Source organism: Amblyomma americanum, chromosome 5 (genome assembly GCF_052857255.1).
Source record: "Amblyomma americanum isolate KBUSLIRL-KWMA chromosome 5, ASM5285725v1, whole genome shotgun sequence".
Lineage (NCBI taxonomy): Eukaryota > Metazoa > Arthropoda > Arachnida > Ixodida > Ixodidae > Amblyomma > Amblyomma americanum.
In genome coordinates this window covers 37,570,184-37,589,992 of record NC_135501.1, presented here as the reverse complement: position 1 = coordinate 37,589,992, position 19,809 = coordinate 37,570,184, and the positions used below count along the sequence as shown (strand labels likewise).

General features: G+C 43.9%; 1 protein-coding gene across 1 annotated transcript in view; it reads right to left on the bottom strand.

Moving 5' to 3' along the window:
• LOC144134635 (uncharacterized) overlaps positions 1 to 16,202 on the bottom strand; it is a 79,808-nt gene extending 63,606 nt beyond the window's left edge. Inside the window, exons 1-3 of the mRNA XM_077667506.1 lie at positions 16,016 to 16,202; positions 14,999 to 15,259; positions 2,463 to 2,499 (exon numbers count right to left, since the gene is read on the bottom strand). Of these exons, the coding sequence (XP_077523632.1) occupies positions 2,463 to 2,499; positions 14,999 to 15,257 (296 nt within the window). The 5' untranslated portion in view covers positions 15,258 to 15,259; positions 16,016 to 16,202. The remainder of the gene's footprint in view (positions 1 to 2,462; positions 2,500 to 14,998; positions 15,260 to 16,015) is intronic.
• Between the last annotated feature and the right edge of the window lie 3,607 nt (positions 16,203 to 19,809).

Genomic DNA, 19,809 nt, shown 5'->3' with positions numbered 1-19,809 from the left:
AACAGCATTCTATACAATCACGATTCATAAAAAGTATGAAGATGATAAGCATTCAACTATATGGATATATTCTTTTGAGGCAATTGCAGGTCTCAAGATAAAAAACACTGCATATAAAGCAAAATTTAGCGTTAAAGGAAGAATCAGTATATTGTACTAAAGAAAAAAAGCGGGAACGTCGTAAGAAGCCCAAACGATTCATAACACCCTGTATTCAGTAAATATGAACTATTTCACCTCGAAGATAACGAAAAGATCACTGTGAACATTCCACACTGTCGAATGTAAGGATGCATGAACAAACCAATCAGACGACATTCTCTGGGCTATATGATATGTGCAGCCGTCGAACAAAATCTGTAGAATGTGTAAAGGTTATGAAGATAATAAGCTTTCGCCTTTTATTTCACGGAAAGCATGGAGGAAGAACAATCGATTATTTCAATTAAAAAAAAGGGAACAGGGTTAGAAAAATACCATCTGCCGGGCTAGTTGGTTGCGATCTATATGTATCAGCAGCGCGAACACAAAAAGAGGAAGAAGAAGAAGAAGATAGTACAGAGCGCTGAACTTCGAACTTTTATTTGAACGAAAACTGAACCCGCACTTATATACACACACCAAGAAAAGCCCACCAGAGGGAGTGGTCAAGCCACGCGAACAAACTGGGACCCACACGATTTACAGGGCATCAAAAGATAACAGGAATCACTCTCTACAATGAGATCAAAGATATAAAGCATGAATGACATTTGTAAACAAAATGGAAAAACAGGGTTGAGTATGCGCGAGTGACAAAACAGAGCTGAGGGTGCGATTTTGCTAAAAAACCTAAACATGAGGCAGCGAGAATACGATAAAAATAGCGAAACGAAGGATGAGCGCCAAAAATTAACACGGCTAGAACGAAAAAGCGACATGTGAAGTGCGCCTCTAAAAACCAGGTAAAATCAGATAAAACCAGACAGGAAGGTGATTTCTTTTTGAGATAATGAAATAGAAGGGGTGCTAACGCAACCTTCCTTAAGCCCTGAGATGTGGGCTGCTTCAATGATTTCGCGCGTTATTTGGTTTTTATGTTTTTTCAAGACAGTTGCCTTCTTAGTCACATACCCGGCAATGTGCGGGCAAGTTCCTCAATGGCGCCCCAGTTAAGTCGTTCTTGTGTTCCATTAACCTTTCATTTAAACATCTTCCTGTTTGGCCTATGCAAGCCTTACCGCAAGTTAAAGGGATGGAATACACGGCGCCCTCCACACAAGGCACAAAAGGGTCTCCGTGCCGGGTTGTACAGCTACTGTTCTTTTTCTTTTTGTTCACTTTGTTGCACAGGCTGGACAAGCGCAGTGAGGCTGAAAAGACAACGTCTACACCTGCTGTATCTGCACCAAATATCTCACAATCTTACAAAAATTGGTAAAAAAGCAGGTGTAGACGTTGTCTTTTCAGCCCCACTGCGTTTGTCCAGCCTGTGCAACAAAGTGAACAAAAAGAAAAAGAACAGTAGCTGTACAACCCGGCACGCAGACCCTTTTGAGCCTTGTGTGGAGGGCGCCGTGTATTCCATCCCTTTAACTTGCGGTAAGGCTTGCATAGGCCGAACAGGAAGATGTTTAAATGAAAGGTTAATGGAACACAAGAACGACTTAACTGGGGCGCCATTGAGGAACTTGCCCGCACATTGCCGGGTATGTGACTAAGAAGGCAACTGTCTTGAAAAAACATAAAAACCAAATAACGCGCGAAATCATTGAAGCAGCCCACATCTCAGGGCTTAAGGAAGGTTGCATTAGCACCCCTTCTATTTCATTATCTCAAAAAGAAATCACCTTCCTGTCTGGTTTTATCTGATTTTACCCGGTTTTTAGAGGCACACTTCACATGTCGCTTTTTCGTTCTAGCCGTGTTAATTTTTGGCGCTCATCCTTCGTTTCGCTATTTTTTTCGTATTCTCGCTGTCTCATGTTTAGGTTTTTTAGCAAAATCGCACCCTCAGCTCTGTTTTGTCACTCGCGCATACTCAACCCTGTTTTTCCATTTTGTTTACACATGTCATTCATGCTCCATATCTTTGATCTCATTGTATAGTGTGATTCCTGTTATCTTTTGATGGCCTGTAAAACGTGTGGGTCCCAGTTTGTTCGCGTGGCTTGACCACTCCCTCTGGTGGGCTTTTCTTGGTGTGTGTATATAAGTGCGGGTTCAGTTTTCGTTCAAATAAATGTTGGAAGTTCAGCGCTCTGTACTATCTTCTCCTTCTTCCTTTTTTTGTGTTCGCGCGGCTGAAACATAGGGTTAGAAAGCTGGCAATTTGCCAGTTAATTGGCTGCAGCAGTGCCGAAAGGGTTTGGAATTTCAGTGTATTCCAACGTCTCTGTTAATGGCCAGTAAATCATGATTCTCATGTCTGTATTAAATATTCAGTATAGAAAGCACCTGGATCAGAATTCGATCAGCCTTACCTGGCTCCTTCAGAGATGACCTCGCCCATCGCTGAGGCTGAAAGGGATTAGTTTAAAAGTTACTGATTAATGTGACAACGGAACAGTTAAAGAGGTTTTCAAGCTGTGTGACTGCATTCATTATTTTTCAAGGCAGTATACCAGTCAACCACCTAAAATACACATTAAATAAGGCCAGTCGTTGAGGGCGTGCACTTGTGCTGTCATACGCCTGTAAAAGCGGCCAGCAAGGTCATTGTAAGAGTTTTATTCCATATATGCCACATGGGAGGACGAATTTTCTCCTATTTTTAGAAAAGAAAATGGCATGAACACACCTTGTCATAGTAGTTTTATAACAGTTTCTTAATTATAGCTAATATACAGTATTGAACAGAAATATCTGGTATTCCAGATTGAAAATTTCACTTTTTCTAAGGCACAAAAACTTGTGAACCAGGTTGGTGAATTGAAATGCCAGATTTTCTTCCCGATAGCAACCAATATTTATCATCATATTAAGCGGTCATTTTTTTCAATGTCAAGTTGTTTGTTATTTTGTGTTTTTTTATTAAAAAAGTGGCAACGATTTCAGGAATGGCTTTTCGCAATGACCTAATGCGTCAGTACCTTGACACGGAAACCTTTACTCCGCCTTAAGCTTGACTCCGCGAAAGTACAGTCCATGTTTGTCACTTTTGCAACAACTTCTCGACTTTCTGCTTTCGCGTTGCTGGCTTCTTGTTCCGTCAGACGATGCGTAATGCTTATCCAAATGTGTTTCATTGAAATCATCTCAGCAGGCTGGTTCAGTCGGTCCATATGGTCCACCACCCTCATCATCCAATTTTTTCACGAGTGTAGAAAAGTACTTCGGATTGTAACTTTAATGAAAAACATATCTAAATCCCGTATAAATCCGCCCCTATGAAGGCACAACCCTTTTAATAATGTCCTGATAAACATATTCACTCATAGAACCTTGTATATAGTCAGACACACTCAAGGAGCAGAGACTGTCCGTTACTATTACGTTCCCGCCTCTGTGCTTTAACGTAGAAAGCTGATCACGAAGTTCTTATCATTTACATTTGGGGCGATGTAAAAACGAAAAAACGAATTTCATTACTTACACAAGCAAAAGCTTTGATTCGTCTAAAGAAATCACTCAATCACTCTTTTTTATTAGTGACCGGTCCATACCAAGTAATAATTATCCTGCAAACATAGTTGTCTTCAGCGATTTTTCACATCACGTGTGACCGTTCATGAAGTTGCTGTAGGTACTGACTACAGTGACTAATATTCCTAAACGTCCATAACAGTCAGCTTAGAGTTTTTGAGGCTCACGCCAATTCAGTCTCTTGGACCACATGGTTGGTAGTTCTTACGTGTGTCATATGAAGATTGAAAAACTAAACCTACTTTGAACCTATAGCTTTTAAAAACTTCGAACGCGTGTATTGCGCTGCATTGAAACTCAGTGAAAGCTGATGGTGCTTATTCTCATCATTGGGGGCACGGCTAATTTTTATTGCCGCAGTCTTAATTTTAAGTTAACCCCAAATTCCGTTCACTGCTCATAAACATATGAACTGATATACGTAACATCACAATATGCCTCCTGAAAATCGCAGCAAGGTAATCATAATTTTTAACAGACGTAAAATGAATCCAACGGGATTATTCCTTGAAAGGATTAAAATCAAAACCGAACTGAATGCAGAGAGTTACACCCCAACAAATTATAACAAAACAGGCCATTAATATATCATAATATAGTGGGAAATAGCAAATACGTGTTTGATATAAGAATGTTGTGAATTGATATGAAGTATTAGAAAACAACATGAACTTTTTGTTGACAACTGTATATATATATATATATATATATATATATATATATATATATATATATATATATATATATATATATATATATATATATATATATAGCCATAGATTTATTTTGAGTCGACGTTTCGGACAGAGCCTGTCCTTTCTCAAGACTGAAGTTACAGGGGTCTTCTTCCTCTTCTTAAGGAGTTGGCACTGGCACACATGTACGACACATGAACAAAAGAAACAAACGGTGGCAAAGAATACTAGAAAAGATACAGATAGAAAGGGAAAAAAGGGGGAACAAATAAAAAAGAAAAACGTGTTGTACCCCGCCGCCCACCCCGAAGCCGGGGGGAGCCGACCCCGGACGAGGGAAACAAAAAAAAGGAAAACACGGAGCGGGAGAGGATAATGGCTACCCATCAAGGCAACAGAGCGGCGGCGTGTAAGGTGGACAGGAGCAGACGGTGGCGGGATCGCCCTACACACAAAAGTTAAAGACGCGTGCACTCGCGTGCCCCGTACACAAAGAGTAAACAAATAAACAGAATAAAATGCAGACAGGGCCGGAGCTTCCGTCATCTGGGACCACTTCGGCAGCCAGAGCCAAGGCCGAATCAGCGGCGCCGAGAGCTTAACTAAACACCCGTGCACTGTGCATGAAAACACCCAGATACACAGCAGTAAAACATCCGAGCTCATGCCAGTGTCGTGTGGCGGCTAAATGACAATGGCGGGAGCATTTAAGCGAGTAAGGTGTACAGAAACAGATGGTGGCGGAATTGTCCAACATATATAAATTGGAGATGCTTGCACTCGCGTGACCTGGCCAGAAAAAGTAAACAAATAAACAAAATAAAATGCAGACAGGACCGGAGACTTCCGTCATCTGGAATCATTTCCGCAGCCCGAGTCAAGGTAGAATCAGCGGCGCCGTGAGCTTAACTACACACACGTGCACTGTGCCTGAAAACACCCACAAAAGAAAAAAAGTGGAAAAACATCCGAGTTCGGCCAAGTGTGGAGTGGGAGGTAAATGTGAATGGCGTGACCACTTAGGCAAGGGTTCTTCAATCGCACCCCGTCGTCAAGATAATCGAACTGGGAAGATAGGGGCAGGATGGGGTAGGGAATGAAGAAATTTGTGTGAGCTTGAAAAAGATGTCGCTGGCAAGAAACGACCGAGGTATGTCAAGCTGGCTCTCGTAATGTCAGCAACGGCCCTGCAAGGGGCGGATGGAGGACAATACACCTGGACTTTCATTAATGCCTTGAGGAATTGTTTCAAATTTGTAAATGAAGTACGACTCGCGTTGTTCTCTTTCCCGGGTGTTGTGGAACCCACCCTGTAGGACTGTTAACTTAATTGCATCAAATGGGTGGTTTCGCTCATTAATGTGTTTTGACAAGGGAAGGTTGGGTAGGGATAAGATATGCGCGCGGTGGTTATTAAAGCGAATTCGTAGAGGATTGACGGTCTGTCCAATGTACTGCATACTGCACACACTGCATTCTAGGAGGTATATTACATTGCAGGAATCACAATCAAAGTTGCCATTAATTTCCCATTTGAAGCCTGAAGCTGTGCTTACTGCACAGCTTGATGTTTGTATGTGTTTGCAGACCTGGCATCTACTTTTTCCACAGGGCCGGCACCCCAAAACCGGCTGGTTATTTGTTTTTGAGTGTACAAGATTATTTTTAATGTTTTTTGGTCGTCTGTAGATCACGTGAGGGGGAGCAGTGAAAATTTTGGTGAGGCGCTCGCTTTGTTCGAGGATGTTGAAATGTTTTCTGAGGATTTTGTTTACGTTAGGCGGGTTACTGGTGAAGGTAAGTACGAGATTTGCCCGGTGGTCTGTTTCGTCGTTGTCGTCGTTGGAGGGATGTCGCTACAACGACGAAACAGACCACCGGGCAAATCTCGTACTTACCTTCACCAGTAACCCGCCTAACGTAAACAAAATCCTCAGAAAACATTTCAACATCCTCGAAAAAAGCGAGCGCCTCACCAAAATTTTCACTGCTCCCCCTCACGTGATCTACAGACGACCAAAAAACATTAAAAATATTCTTGTACACTCAAAAACAAATAACCAGCCGGTTTTGGGGTGCCGGCCCTGTGGAAAAAAGTAGATGCCAGGTCTGCAAACACATACAAACATCAAGCTGTGCAGTAAGCACAGCTTCAGGCTTCAAATGGGAAATGAATGGCAACTTTGATTGTGATTCCTGCAATGCAATATACCTCCTAGAATACAGTGTGTGCAGTATGCAGTACATTGGACAGACCGTCAACCCTCTACGAATTCGCTTTAATAACCACCGCGCGCATATCTTATCCCTAACCAACCTTCCCTTGTCAAAACACATTAATGAGCGAAACCACCCATTTGATGCAATTAAGTTAACAGTCCTACAGGGTGGGTTCCACAACACCCGGGAAAGAGAACAACGCGAGTCGTACTTCATTTACAAATTTGAAACAATTCCTCACGGCATTAATGAAAGTCCAGGTGTATTGTCCTCCATCCGCCCCTTGCAGGGCCGTTGCTGACATTACGAGAGCCAGCTTGACATACCTCGGTCGTTTTTTGCCAGCGACATCTTTTTCAAGCTCACACAAATTTCTTCATTCCCTACCCCATCCTGCCCCTATCTTCCCAGTTCGATTATCTTGACGACGGGGTGCGATTGAAGAACCCTTGCCTCAGTGCTCACGCCATTCACATTTACCTCCCACACCACACTTGGCCGAACTCGGATGTTTTTCCACTTTTTTTCTTTTGTGGGTGTTTTCAGGCACAGTGCACGTGTGTGTAGTTAAGCTCACGGCGCCGCTGATTCTACCTTGACTCGGGCTGCGGAAATGATTCCAGATGACGGAAGTCTCCTGTCCTGTCTGCATTTTATTTTGTTTATTTGTTTACTTTTTCTGGCCAGGTCACGCGAGTGCAAGCATCTCCAATTTATATATGTTGGACAATTCCGCCACCATCTGTTTCTGTACACCTTACTCGCTTAAATGCTCCCGCCATTGTCATTTAGCCGCCACACGACACTGGCATGAGCTCGGATGTTTTACTGCTGTGTATCTGGGTGTTTTCATGCACAGTGCACGGGTGTTTAGGTAAGCTCACGGCGCCGCTGATTCGGCCTTGGCTCTGGCTGCCGAAGTGGTCCCAGATGACGGAAGCTCCGGCCCTGTCTGCATTTTATTCTGTTTATTTGTTTACTCTTTGTGTACGGGGCACGCGAGTGCACGCGTCTTTAACTTTTGTGTGTAGGGCGATCCCGCCACCGTCTGCTCCTGTCCACCTTACACGCCGCCGCTCTGTTGCCTTGATGGGTAGCCATTATCCTCTCCCGCTCCGTGTTTTCCTTTTTTTTTGTTTCCCTCGTCCGGGGTCGGCTCCCCCCGGCTTCGGGGTGGGCGGCGGGGTACAACACGTTTTTCTTTTTTATTTGTTCCCCCTTTTTTCCCTTTCTATCTGTATCTTTTCTAGTATTCTTTGCCACCGTTTGTTTCTTTTGTTCATGTGTCGTACATGTGTGCCAGTGCCAACTCCTTAAGAAGAGGAAGAAGACCCCTGTAACTTCAGTCTTGAGAAAGGACAGGCTCTGTCCGAAACGTCGACTCAAAATAAATCTATGGCTAAATGAAGCGTTTTCAACTTTGAATTTTTGCCTCTAGCAACCAAATACGTTTATCTTTCTATACTATATATATATATATATATATATATATATATATATATATATATATATATATATATATATATATATATAGCAAATACTGCCGGCCTGTATTACAGGTCTTAGGCAGGAGTGGGGTACAAACATATTGATAAAAATGACAAGTACATTGCAAAAGAAGCAGATAGCGAACAGATCAAAAACCAGTACATACAACATAAAATCGATTACAAAGACATAGAACATATGATGACATCGATCCTGGCAGCAAACGAAGGCATCGGACTTGGCCCAAAACAAGGATACATAAGAGCCCTATACATCCTTCAGAGCTTGTTAAAATATATTCACCGATTCGCAATTGACAACATCAGCAGGTAAACCATTCCACTTAATGATAGTATGGGGAAAGAACGAATACTTAAATACATTAGTTTTGCATGAAAACGCGGCAACTTTCTTAGTATGGTAAGAGCGTGTAGGGTGTCGAGATGTGTGCTCAACTAAAATTCCTTCCTCTATTATTAGTGTATTGTGATAATACAAGTAGAATAACTAATTTTTCTCGATGACGACGCATGGCCAGGTGTTCAAGTCCTGCGGTTTGCAGTAGGGCTGTTGGGGAAATATTCCAACTGTAACAATTAAAGATAAATCTAGCAGCTTTGCGTTGGACATTTTCTATTTTAAGTTTGTTACTTATACACCTATTAACCTAACGTCAACTAACGGCGAGGGCGGAAACTGTGCAAGAGCCCTCTTAAGCTACCTATGGCATCAAGACTGCCAGAACCGAGACACTCGTTAAGCTATTAGCAGATAAGTTGAAGGAAAAATGAGGGGCCCGTTTGAAAAACCTATTAAGGGAGCCAACAGTCACCGAAACCAAGGTGCATAGGGGAATGTTTTTTTATGTGTTGTGCTTATCAGTGGGATATTAAAGTACTTAGATTAATAAACTGCTTAAAAAAATTACTTATAGACCAGCAGAAAAAACAACCATGCCGCCGGTGGGATCCGAACCCACGACCTCCGAATATCGCGTCCGGTGCTCTTACCAACTGAGCTACGGCGATGGCTGTCCAATATGCTGCTCTCGTCGGTATTTATGTCCATTGGGTGTAAGCGAACCTTGAGAGCGTTCACCAGCGCCACCCTCGACCATAGCGGCGGACGTAGCACGTCCTGTAATACCGCGAGCGTGACGTGGAACGTCATCTAACGGCGAGGGCGGAAACTTGTGCAAGAGCCCTCTTAAGCTACCTATGGCATCAAGACTGCCAGAACCGAGACCCTCGTTAAGCTATTAGCAGATAAGTTAAAGGAAAAATGAGGGGCCCGTTTGAAAAACATATTAAGGGAGCCAACAGTCACCGAAACCAAGGTGCATAATGGAATGTTTTTTTATGTGTTGTGCTTATCAGTGGGATAATAAAGTTCTTAGATTAATTAATTGCTTAAAGAAAATTACTTATAGACCAGCAGAAAAACAACCATGCCGCCGGTGGGATCTGAACCCACGACCTCCGAATATCGCGTCCGGTGCTCTTACCAACTGATCTACGGCGACGGCTGTCCAATCTGCTGCTCTCGTGGGTATTTATGTCCATTGGGTGTAAGCGAACCTTGAGAGTGTTCACCTGCGCCACCCTCGACCATAGCGGCGGACGTAGCACGTCCTGTAATACCGCGAGCGTGACTTGGAACGTCATCTAACGGCGAGGGTGAAAACGTTGCGAGAGCCCTCTTAAGCTACCTATGGCATCAAGACTGCCAGAACCGAGACCCTCGTTAAGCTATTAGCAGATAAGTTAAAGGATATATATATATATATATATATATATATATATATATATATATATATATATATATATATATATATATATATATATATATATATATATATATATATATATATATGAGCAATCAAGGGAAGGAAATGGAGGGCTGGTTTGACAAACATATGAAAGAAGCCAACAGTCACCATGAACAAAGGTGCATAAGGGAAAGTTTCTATTTGTTTTTGTTTGCACTGCCGAAATAGGAGAATAATACTCCGATTATCTATCACTTAATGAAAATTATAAAGCAGCAGGAAAAACAACCATGCCGCCGGTTTGATCCGAACCCAAGAACTCTGACTTTTTCCGTGACTGATGGCTTCGCTCACACACACACACACACACACACACACACACACACACACACACACACACACACACACACACACACACACACACACACACTTATATATATGTGTGTGTGTGTGTGTGTGTATAAGGGATATGAAATTCTTCACTGCCACAGATTAGAAATATAGTAAGTTGGGGAAGTCACATTGAAAAACGTAACGAATTTATTCAACGTTCCGACCAGGGACTAGTATTTTGTCAAGAATGATCATACAGTGCTTGGACGCGTCTTCTTATAGCATGGGACACAGAGGGCTTAAAAAGAAAAGAAATATAGAAAGAAGAAAAGGGTGGCGGAGCGGAACACAGCGGAGACACGTATGCCATGATAGGGAAGAAAGGCGCCACGCCGCGTACGCACGAACTCACTGCACGCACATGAGGCGTCAGAGGGAGGCCCGGCCGGGCGGGCACGTGGTTACTTCGGAAAAAAAGATAGAAAGAAAAGCAATAACAAATAAAGAGAAAAACGTGGTGGGGAGTTAACCAAAGAAGGGAAGTGCCCGCCAATTCTGGGTGTCTGTACTCCTCTCCCGCGTTTGTGTGGCCTCGTGCGACACAAAAGATAGCCCATGGAGGCGGCACAGGCGGCGACAGCCCATATGGCGACACGTGAGCCGCTAAAACCAGATGAGGTTTCCAGACGAGCACCACATGGGAAGGCTTGTTTACAGGAAGGCAAGAAAGAAATAATGCACAGACAAAACTGCACAGCAACGGCCGAGAGAAAGAAAAAATAGGAGACACGAATACACAAGATACACACACAAATATGTAACGGTTGTAGCATCTTTGAGCAGACGCTATGCGGGAAAGCATAGAAGCCCACGAAAAGACAGCGCCAAAGTGTTAGAAAGTGCCCCAAGAACGGATTGCATCCCAGGGAGCAGTGCTCACAGCAAAACAACAATAATAGGATAGATACAGATGACAAGCGGAATCATAAAAGGGCACAAATGAAAGCAAATACGACACTAGTGTGAGTAAAAGGTGTGTTAAAAAGCAAGTTTTACCTAAAATGCACCGACTAGCAAAAAAAAACACAGCAATAATAATAGTAGGAAGAATACACATGGGACTCGAGCGTCACAGAATTAGACAGTGTTTTACCACAAGAAGAATTTCAATACATCTACAAGAAATTATACTGTTAAACATGGAAAAATGCATTGTAAAAAGTCACCATAGTAGTTTTAAGGAACATTCGTTTAGTAAGGAACACAGAAAAAAATCATCGCAGGAAGATTCAACCTGAAAGGGAGGGCAGTTTGCCAGCGCTCTCAATAATGCCACCAGACAAGGACCGCAGCCGTGGCCTCGTGGTAGAGCACCCGCCTCGGCTTCGGGAGGTGGTGGGTTCGACTCCCGCTGCCGGCCGGGTACCCACCGGTTTCCTTAAAAATGGGTACAAGCTGTGGCCCGGCCTGGTGCTCGGCTTAGTTGGGTTACATGGCTTGGAAATGAGCCTGCGGCTTCAACTCCCGTCGTTGTGAGCTTCGTTATATTAGGTATGATTCACATGCTTCCCTGTCGTAATGTGTCTGGAAGCCAGATTGCAGAATGGTGTCCTTGAAGCTTCCAAATTGGTGGCCTTTTGTGGTTACGTGTCTTGAAAGAGGCAGATCTGGCAGTGATGGTATGTGTGCTCTGTGGTTATTCTAGATTGGAAAGGAGTTTCAGTTTGTCGAGTGTACTGCGCACGGCACACACCGCATTCGAGAAGGCAGACAACGTTGCTGGTGTCACAGTGGAAGTGTCCTCGAATTTTGAATGAGAAAGACGCCGCTGTGCCACGAACTTCTGTGCCCACACTGATCATCGGGCAGAGCTTACAGCACGGTTTATTGCAAGGGTTGCACCCTAAGACTTCACCGTTGTCTAGTTTCGAGGAGGTTACAGCATCTTTGATATTTCTTGTCCTCCGATATACGACACAGGGTGGTTCTGGAAGCAGGCGCTTCATTTTGTCACTCTGAAGGAGAATGTTTTGATGCTCTGTGACACCAGCAACGCTGTCTGCCTTCTCGAATGCGGTGTATGCCATGCGCAGTACATTGGGAAAACTGAAACTCTTTTCCGATTGAGAATACATAACCAGAGAGCGCACATACGATCACAGCCAGGTCGTAAACACAAAAGGCCACCCATTTGGAAGCTTCAATGCCACCATTCTGTTATCTTGCTTCCAGACACATCACGACAGGGAAGCCTGTGAATCACACCTAATAATTAAGTTTAACACTTTGTCTGGTGGCCTTACTGAGAGCGCTGGCAAACTGTCCTGCTTTTCAGGCTGAATCTTCCTGCGATGCTTTCGTTCTGTGTTCCTTACCAAACGGGTGTTCGTTAAATCTACTATGGTGACTTTTTATAATACATTCTTCTATGTTTAACAGTTTATTTTCTTGTCGAGGTATTGAAATTCTTCTTGTGGTCAAACGCTGTCTAATTCTGTTACACTCGTGTGCCATGTGTATTCATCCTACTATTATTATTGTTGTTTTTTTTATTGCTGGTTGGTGCATTTTAGGTAAAACTTGCTTTTTAACACACTTTTTATTCATCACCGGTGTCGCCTTTGCATTCATTTTTGCTCTTTTATGATTCCGCTTACTGTGAGCTCTGTTCCTTGGGATGCAATTCCGTTCTTAGGGCACTTTCTAACACTCTGGCGCTGTCTTTTCGTAGGCTTCTATGCTTTCCCGCTAGCGTCAGCTCAAAGAAGCTACAACCGTGACATATTTGTGTGTGTATCTTGTGCATTCATGTCTCCTGTTTTCTCTTTCTCTCGGCCATTGCTTTTGAGTTTTATATATGCAATATTTCTTTTTTGCTTTCCTGTAAACAAGCCTTTCTATGTGGTCCTTGTCTGCAAACCTCATCTGGTTTCAGCGGCTCACGTGTCACCATGTGGGCAGTCGCAACATGTGCCACTTCCTTGGGCCATCTTTTGGAGTTGCACGGGGCCAAACAAACGCGGCCAGAGGCGTACAGACGCCCAGAATTGGCAGACACTTCCTATCTTTTGTTAAGCCCCCACCAAGTTTTTCTTTATTTGTTTTTGCTTTTCTTTGCATCTTTTTTTCGAAGTAACCGCGTGCCTGCAAAGCCCGGCTTCCCTCTCACACCTCGTGTGTGTGCAGTGAGTTCATGCGTACGCGACGTGGCGCCTTTCTTCCCGAACATGTGGTAGGTGTTTGTGCTGTGTTCCACTCTCCGCCCCTCTTTTTGTTCTTTCTTTATTTCTTTTCTTTTTAAGCCCTCTGTGTCCCACGCTATAAGAAGACGCGTCCATGCACTGTGTGATCATTCTAGACAAAGACCAGTCCCTGGTCGAAACATTGATAAATTCGTTTGACCCGCCGCGGTGGCTCAGTGGTTAGGGCGCTCGACTACTGATCCGGAGTTCCCGGGTTCGAACTCGACCGCGGCGGCTGCGTTTTTATGGAGGCAAAACGCTAAGGCGCCCGTGTGCTGTGCGATGTCAGTGCACGTTAGATCCCAAGGAGGTCGAAATTATTCCGGAGCCCGGCACTACGGCACCTCTTTCTTCCTTTCTTATTTCACTCCCTCCTTTATCCCTTCCCTTACGGCGCGGTTCAGGTGTCCACCAACATATGAGACAGATACTGCGCCATTTCGTTTCCCCTCAAAACCAAATATTATTACTATTATTATTATTATTATTATTATTATTATTATTATTATTATTATTATTATTATTATTATTATAAATTCGTTTCGTTTTTCAATGTGACTTCCCCAACTTACTATATATATATATATATATATATATATATATATATATATATATATATATATATATATATATATATATATATATGGCTTAATCGGAAGCAAACAGCGGTCACAAAGCAGAAGATCTAAGTAAAGACCTGTAATTGCCTGTATTTGGTGGACATAGTGAGAAACTGCTTTCGGCTACGAGTAAAGTTTTTGCAGATGCGAGCCAAGCACCCGGTCTCATTGGCTGCGCCATCTGCCGGATGAACATGGAACTCGCAAGCGACGACTCGACCGTTTTTAATGTGTGCACTGCTGTTGATGTCACATTATCACTGCGGCATTTAGTAGCAGAACCAGTGATGGTCGTTGTGATAATAATTCCGGCGGGCAGGCAAACCCAATCTTCGAAGAGAGCGCGCTTCTCGAATGCACCGAGCCGAGACGTCGTTTGCCCCGCCGTCCGGCAGATGGTAAAGCCTGCGAGACCGGCTACTCGGCTCGCGTTTGCAAAAACTGGATTCGTAACCGAAAACAGTTTCTCGCTAATTCTACCAAATACAGACAAGTATCGATGTTTATTTAATTCTCAAACAACTTAGGCAACAATATCCTACCTTGTAAGCGGTGAATGCTCTCTATTAGGTCAGTATGTTGCGCACAGGAACTTTTAAAAAACCGGCACATAAAACGTGAGTCCCTGTTTAAGTAGAAACCTTAGTAATCTTCGCTAAGACATTTACATGTTATCGTCTTTCCAACTAGGGCCATTGCTTGTAGGGTGGATGCCCCTTTCTTATTTTACAATCTTCAGTACTAATATTTTTCTACTACGCTCTTTATGAGCATAGCATCTACCCACTCCCGAATGCTGCAGCTGTTTGGAGGAATAGAGAACGAGGGTAATTTAAGAATGGAGTGCCGTAATCGGTTTTCTTGAGCCTTGCAGCCAATGATAAGTAGATAATGGTTGCCAGTAACTTTGTAACAAACTTTTTCGTGATAGCAGATGCCGAAGTTCGTATGTAAATCGGCGAATTTGCTTGCAAGAAAAGGGATGAGAAACCACGAAGTTTAGCTTACATTTTTCAGCGAAAAAGGCCAAAAGCTTTTTTGCTTCATGCGATGAAACAGTGCCCTCCAGATCACTTGCTTTCACCTTCGACATCTGATCTTCAGAACGCACGGCAAGCTCGTTCAGTTTCTTCATGAGCACACTCAAACGGTGGCTCGTAACATAAGGAAGGGCCCTTCTTAAGGCGGAGGCTAGCTCGTCACTCTGCTTCGCCGATGAACCGGCCTCGAAAACAGCAGCGCTTCCTTGCTCTTGCACATGTGACATATCTGCAAAAATAGGGAATTTGCTTGAATCTCGAGAAGTAAACACAAGCTGCCATAAAGTAGTAGGTTTTATATAATACAATGCGCACAGATTGGCTCAAATTGTCAACATTTATTATGTCGAATGCTTCAAACTTTAATCGCAGTGGGTACTCGTAGGCACCAGTGTTTTGACTGCGGCGGTCATCTTTTGACGATCACAAAAAAATCTGTTCTCGCGTAATACATTATTTGGTGGCCTGAAAGATATTCTTCTAGACTGCCCAGTTCTGCAGACGTTGCTTCAGGAAGCTAAACTACCGCCATTTAGTTTAAAAAACTGCAAATCATGCTCAATGTACAACTGAATCTGAACTTTGTCAAGATGCACCACCAAACAGAGCAAGGCGACACTTCATCTGTAACTTTGTTTAGCTGGCAAGACAATTCAGTCAATGTGGCAAAAACAATAGAAATAATTCCGATGGATTCTGCCCACCATGTCTAGAGCGAGAAGGAGCTCTGTCTTCACTGCGGAGCAAGTCGCCTTGCCCGAATATGTTAAAGACCTATTGGGACCTAAGGGAAATAGCGACCCTTTCCATCTCTGGCATCATGTGTGCGAGTTTCAAATAAGTGTTCACAGGACGCCAAGCGTTTAATCAAAGGCATGCATTTTTGTTCCGTGGCACAGAATGCAGTGCAGGAAATGAAGTCCATGAAAGCAAATTAATCGACGGCATCAAAATGCCATGAAAACAAAGGACAGCCACTACTCACTTTCCTTGGAGGTGATGCCGGGCAGGTGCTTTTTTATTAGTACTCAGGTGTCTGGTAGCACAAAGTCCAACGCTGCACCCCTTGCGTAGGAACAAGTGTTACGACGGGAGCAACTGGCGCGTCTGATGGCCAAAACTATTGCACTACGAAGAAAAAATGTGAGTCGTGCTTTACAGAAGGGCGGGCCGCAGATACTCATAGTCTCTTTTATTGGCGGCTGGCTTTATGACGTCAAGAAACGCCAGCGCTGTATGCTTCCTCTGTAGAGAGGAGACCAGGAAGTTTCTGTTGCCTGTTGCCTCCATGCATGCAAGAGTCCTATAGTCAGCCGAGCGGCACCGCTTATCTGCCGGGACGGTCGTTTATCTTTCTATATACGGAGGTTTAAACGAAAAAAAGATATGAATCACAGCTCTCCTGCTACTCTTGTTATCGGCCCACAGAAACCGCGGTGGGCCTGATTGCACGCATGAGAGGACGGCTTCAGTCTAACGAGTAATTTAATGTATTAGCTCACCGTGCATTTCTCTAAAAGACCAAAAAACATATTGCATAAAGAACAAAGAACCAGTCCTACGTTCCTTAGAGGTGCCTACACATCAAAGCCTTGCTCTTTCCGAGCAGCTGACTCCACCTGAAATTTTCCTGAAAAACACCTGTACATATAGAGTGGAGGTGTTGGTGGCAGCAGTAGTATCACCAGTAAAAGTAGCAGTTTTGTTCTAGTTGTGTTGGTAGTAGCGGCAATGCACTAGTAGTAAGGATAGCAGAAGTAGTAATAGTAGTACTGTTAGCATTAGCAGTAGTAGCAGCAATAACAGAAGTTGTAGTAGTAGGAGCCGTATTGCAGTAGCAGTAGTAGGAGTAGGTCCTCTATACGCACCGAGTTTAGCACAACCTGAAAAACGTTGCCGCGAGGGGTTATGCGCGCCGGTCGTTTTCCCAGCTTCGAGAAAGCTGAGTGGATTGTGCGCACGTGTCGGCTGAAAGAAGAAGCCTCAGTACGAAAAGAGGCATGGCAAACTTTTTTCGATCTGTTCGATTGGTGTTGTGTATGAAATACCACTGACGTGTGGAGGGGTCTATGTAGGCCAAGAGGGCCGTTGTATGAACGATAGGGCATGGAAGCACCATAATTTGTTAGAAACGGCAAGTAGGTAGAATTTTCCCCTTCAATGCAAGCAGTGCAAAAGTGAGCCGATGCTGGAAGGTATCAGGACTCTTGGCAGGAGACGCGATAAGATGGCTTGGGAAGTAGGTGAGGGCTTTCTGATTGAAAACAAACGCGACGAATGTTGCACTGACTGCTCTACTGCATTTGTAAGAAAGGAGGTTGCCTATATGAGGTCTTTTATATAACCACAGGGATTTCGTAGGAGACAACAGAATTTGCTTTCCAAAAATGAAATTGAGTTCTGCTTGATGAGGTTATCTTTGTTGGGCTCTGAGTAGTAGTAAAAAAAATAATTACGCCAAACGTACTTAGAAAACATTTCAGTAGCGTTTAGCACGACAATTACAATAAGTGCTAAGCACAGAATAGACTCAGAACAACTAAAGTTTGTAGGTCGTTGAACTACCATTACCCGACGCCATTGCGATTGCACTGGGTCTTCTGAATTTCACTGCTTCTGATCTCCCGCCTTTTCGGGCGGTTTGCTATGCTCCCTGATGACGCTTACACGCACACGGATGAAAGATGATGAAGACCACGCTTTCAAACTACAGTGTGAGAGATTCGAACTTTCGGCAACAACTCTCGTGAACGCGGCTACGTTACGAAGACGATGACATTACAAGCACAGCACGAGAGCTGGGTACAGAAACATTTTGACCGCCTGTGTCTTGGCCACTTCCCGCGGTGGGTATGTGCCAGCACTGTTTAAGGCCTACCTACCTACCTGCCTACGAGAGCTTGGCAGTTCGTGCAGGGCGGATGTTCGGATTTCTCCCAACTGACTGTTCAAATTAGTTAAGTGTATGAACCGACCGACTTAAAACCGGAGTGGCACTCCTTGGTGATGCGCTCAGCCTATATCTCGCGTCTACTGCTTTGTTGCTGTATTTTTGAAATGTGTTGCATGGCGGTTCCTAAAAGCTTTGTAAATAACTCAGTCAATATAAACAGAACATATTTTCAGACTTATAAATGTGATGCTTAAAAAAACTGTGGCGACGGCGTAGTTGTGTGATGTAGCGGCCAGCGGAACTAATTTTTTAGTGGCGCCGCGAGCTCGGATCCTGCTTCCCAAGCTTTATAATTTTTTTATTTCTTTGGTGTTTTACCCCCGTGTTGTGCCGGCTTTCCCCTGCAGTGGGGCTGTTATGGGGTCGCTTAAAATAAAACATTATTGATGCTACTTGAATATCAAACAGCTCACTAAAATGCAGTATTTCGGCTGAATTATGGTAATCACTAACTCCCCAAGTCTGGAGTGAACGACTCCTGTGGTTGCCAATGTAATGCTCTAGAGCTTCCAATCCGCCGAAAAGTGGTTGTCCCTCTGCCCAAGCCTCCTCCTAGCACGTGGGCCACCTTGGTCCCGAGACGTTCTGACGTCGTCCCACGCTCCCCCTCGGATTGTGAGCAAACTGCCCACATGGCAGCCCAACTGAATGATTAGCCGCCAGAGATTCCTCAGGAACAAATAGGTCTCACAAACCCCACTGATGGCAGCACTTGACATCGCAGGGCAGTGGCGCGTAGCTTAACCGCGGTGCGCGTCTACGCCTGGAGCACAATCAGGACTCCCAGGTAGCTGTGAATGAGAGAATGACCAATTCTACCGCAGTACAATTCTAAAATGAGGCAATAACAAGAAAACTTACATCATATGAGATATTAACCAAAGTCAGCATGTTCAGGACGAGGAACAACATAAAATTCAAGATAAACCACTCGCAAGAGGACTAACTGTGCTAGAGCACGATAATTCAGGTTAAACTCAAGTGAAACCGCCCGTGAATTTTTTGTTTGCACGCCTACGCCTTTCTCAACCGCTGAGTGTCAGTTCCCTAACTTGCTTGCTAGAAAGTTGCTTCATAAAATCAGACGCGCGATTACGCGGTCACAGGTCTTACCAGGAACCGAAATAAACCAAGAGATGTTGATGTTTTTTGGAGAGCAGTACAACATTTTCTTTTTTAGCACATTGTAGAATGCAGGGCGGAGCGAGCGGTGAGTCAGACCAAGGTGGTTAAGGTGCTGCTTTGTTTTCGTGGTAAGACTACAGTGGTCGCCTTTGTCCACCACATGGCGGCACCGCTTACCTATACCGCAATCCCAGAGAAAATAGAATAAAGAAAGAAGACATGGCAGTACTGAACTACTCACAGCATCAATAAACAAATTCAACACCAACGCCCCAACAGGCTTTGATTTGAGAGTGAAATTTCGCAAAAGCATTTCTTGCGCTGCAGCAAATTCTGTGAAACCTCACTCAGCAGAAATCGGATTTCGTTCCGGCAAAGAAGGCCTACAAATTGGGAATTCAACAGCCTTGCTAGGTATAATTTTCACGTGTTTTACTCTACACTCTGATCATCCGACAGACTCGGACCTGATAATGAAAATGTTGACTGCGGTACCATGGTATTCGTTCGACTGGCGGCCACCCGCAAGGCCCGGCAGGTGGCCCTTTGTTAGCGCGTTGTGGAAGGAGTTTCAGCGACTACTTTAAACAGTTTAAAAAAAGGTTTTTGAGTTAGAAAAGCAGTTTTTTTCGGCGGTGTAGTACATCACGGCGACGGAGAAGGTGTGCTGTACCTGCGTTTCGTGTTTGCCGTGTGTACCT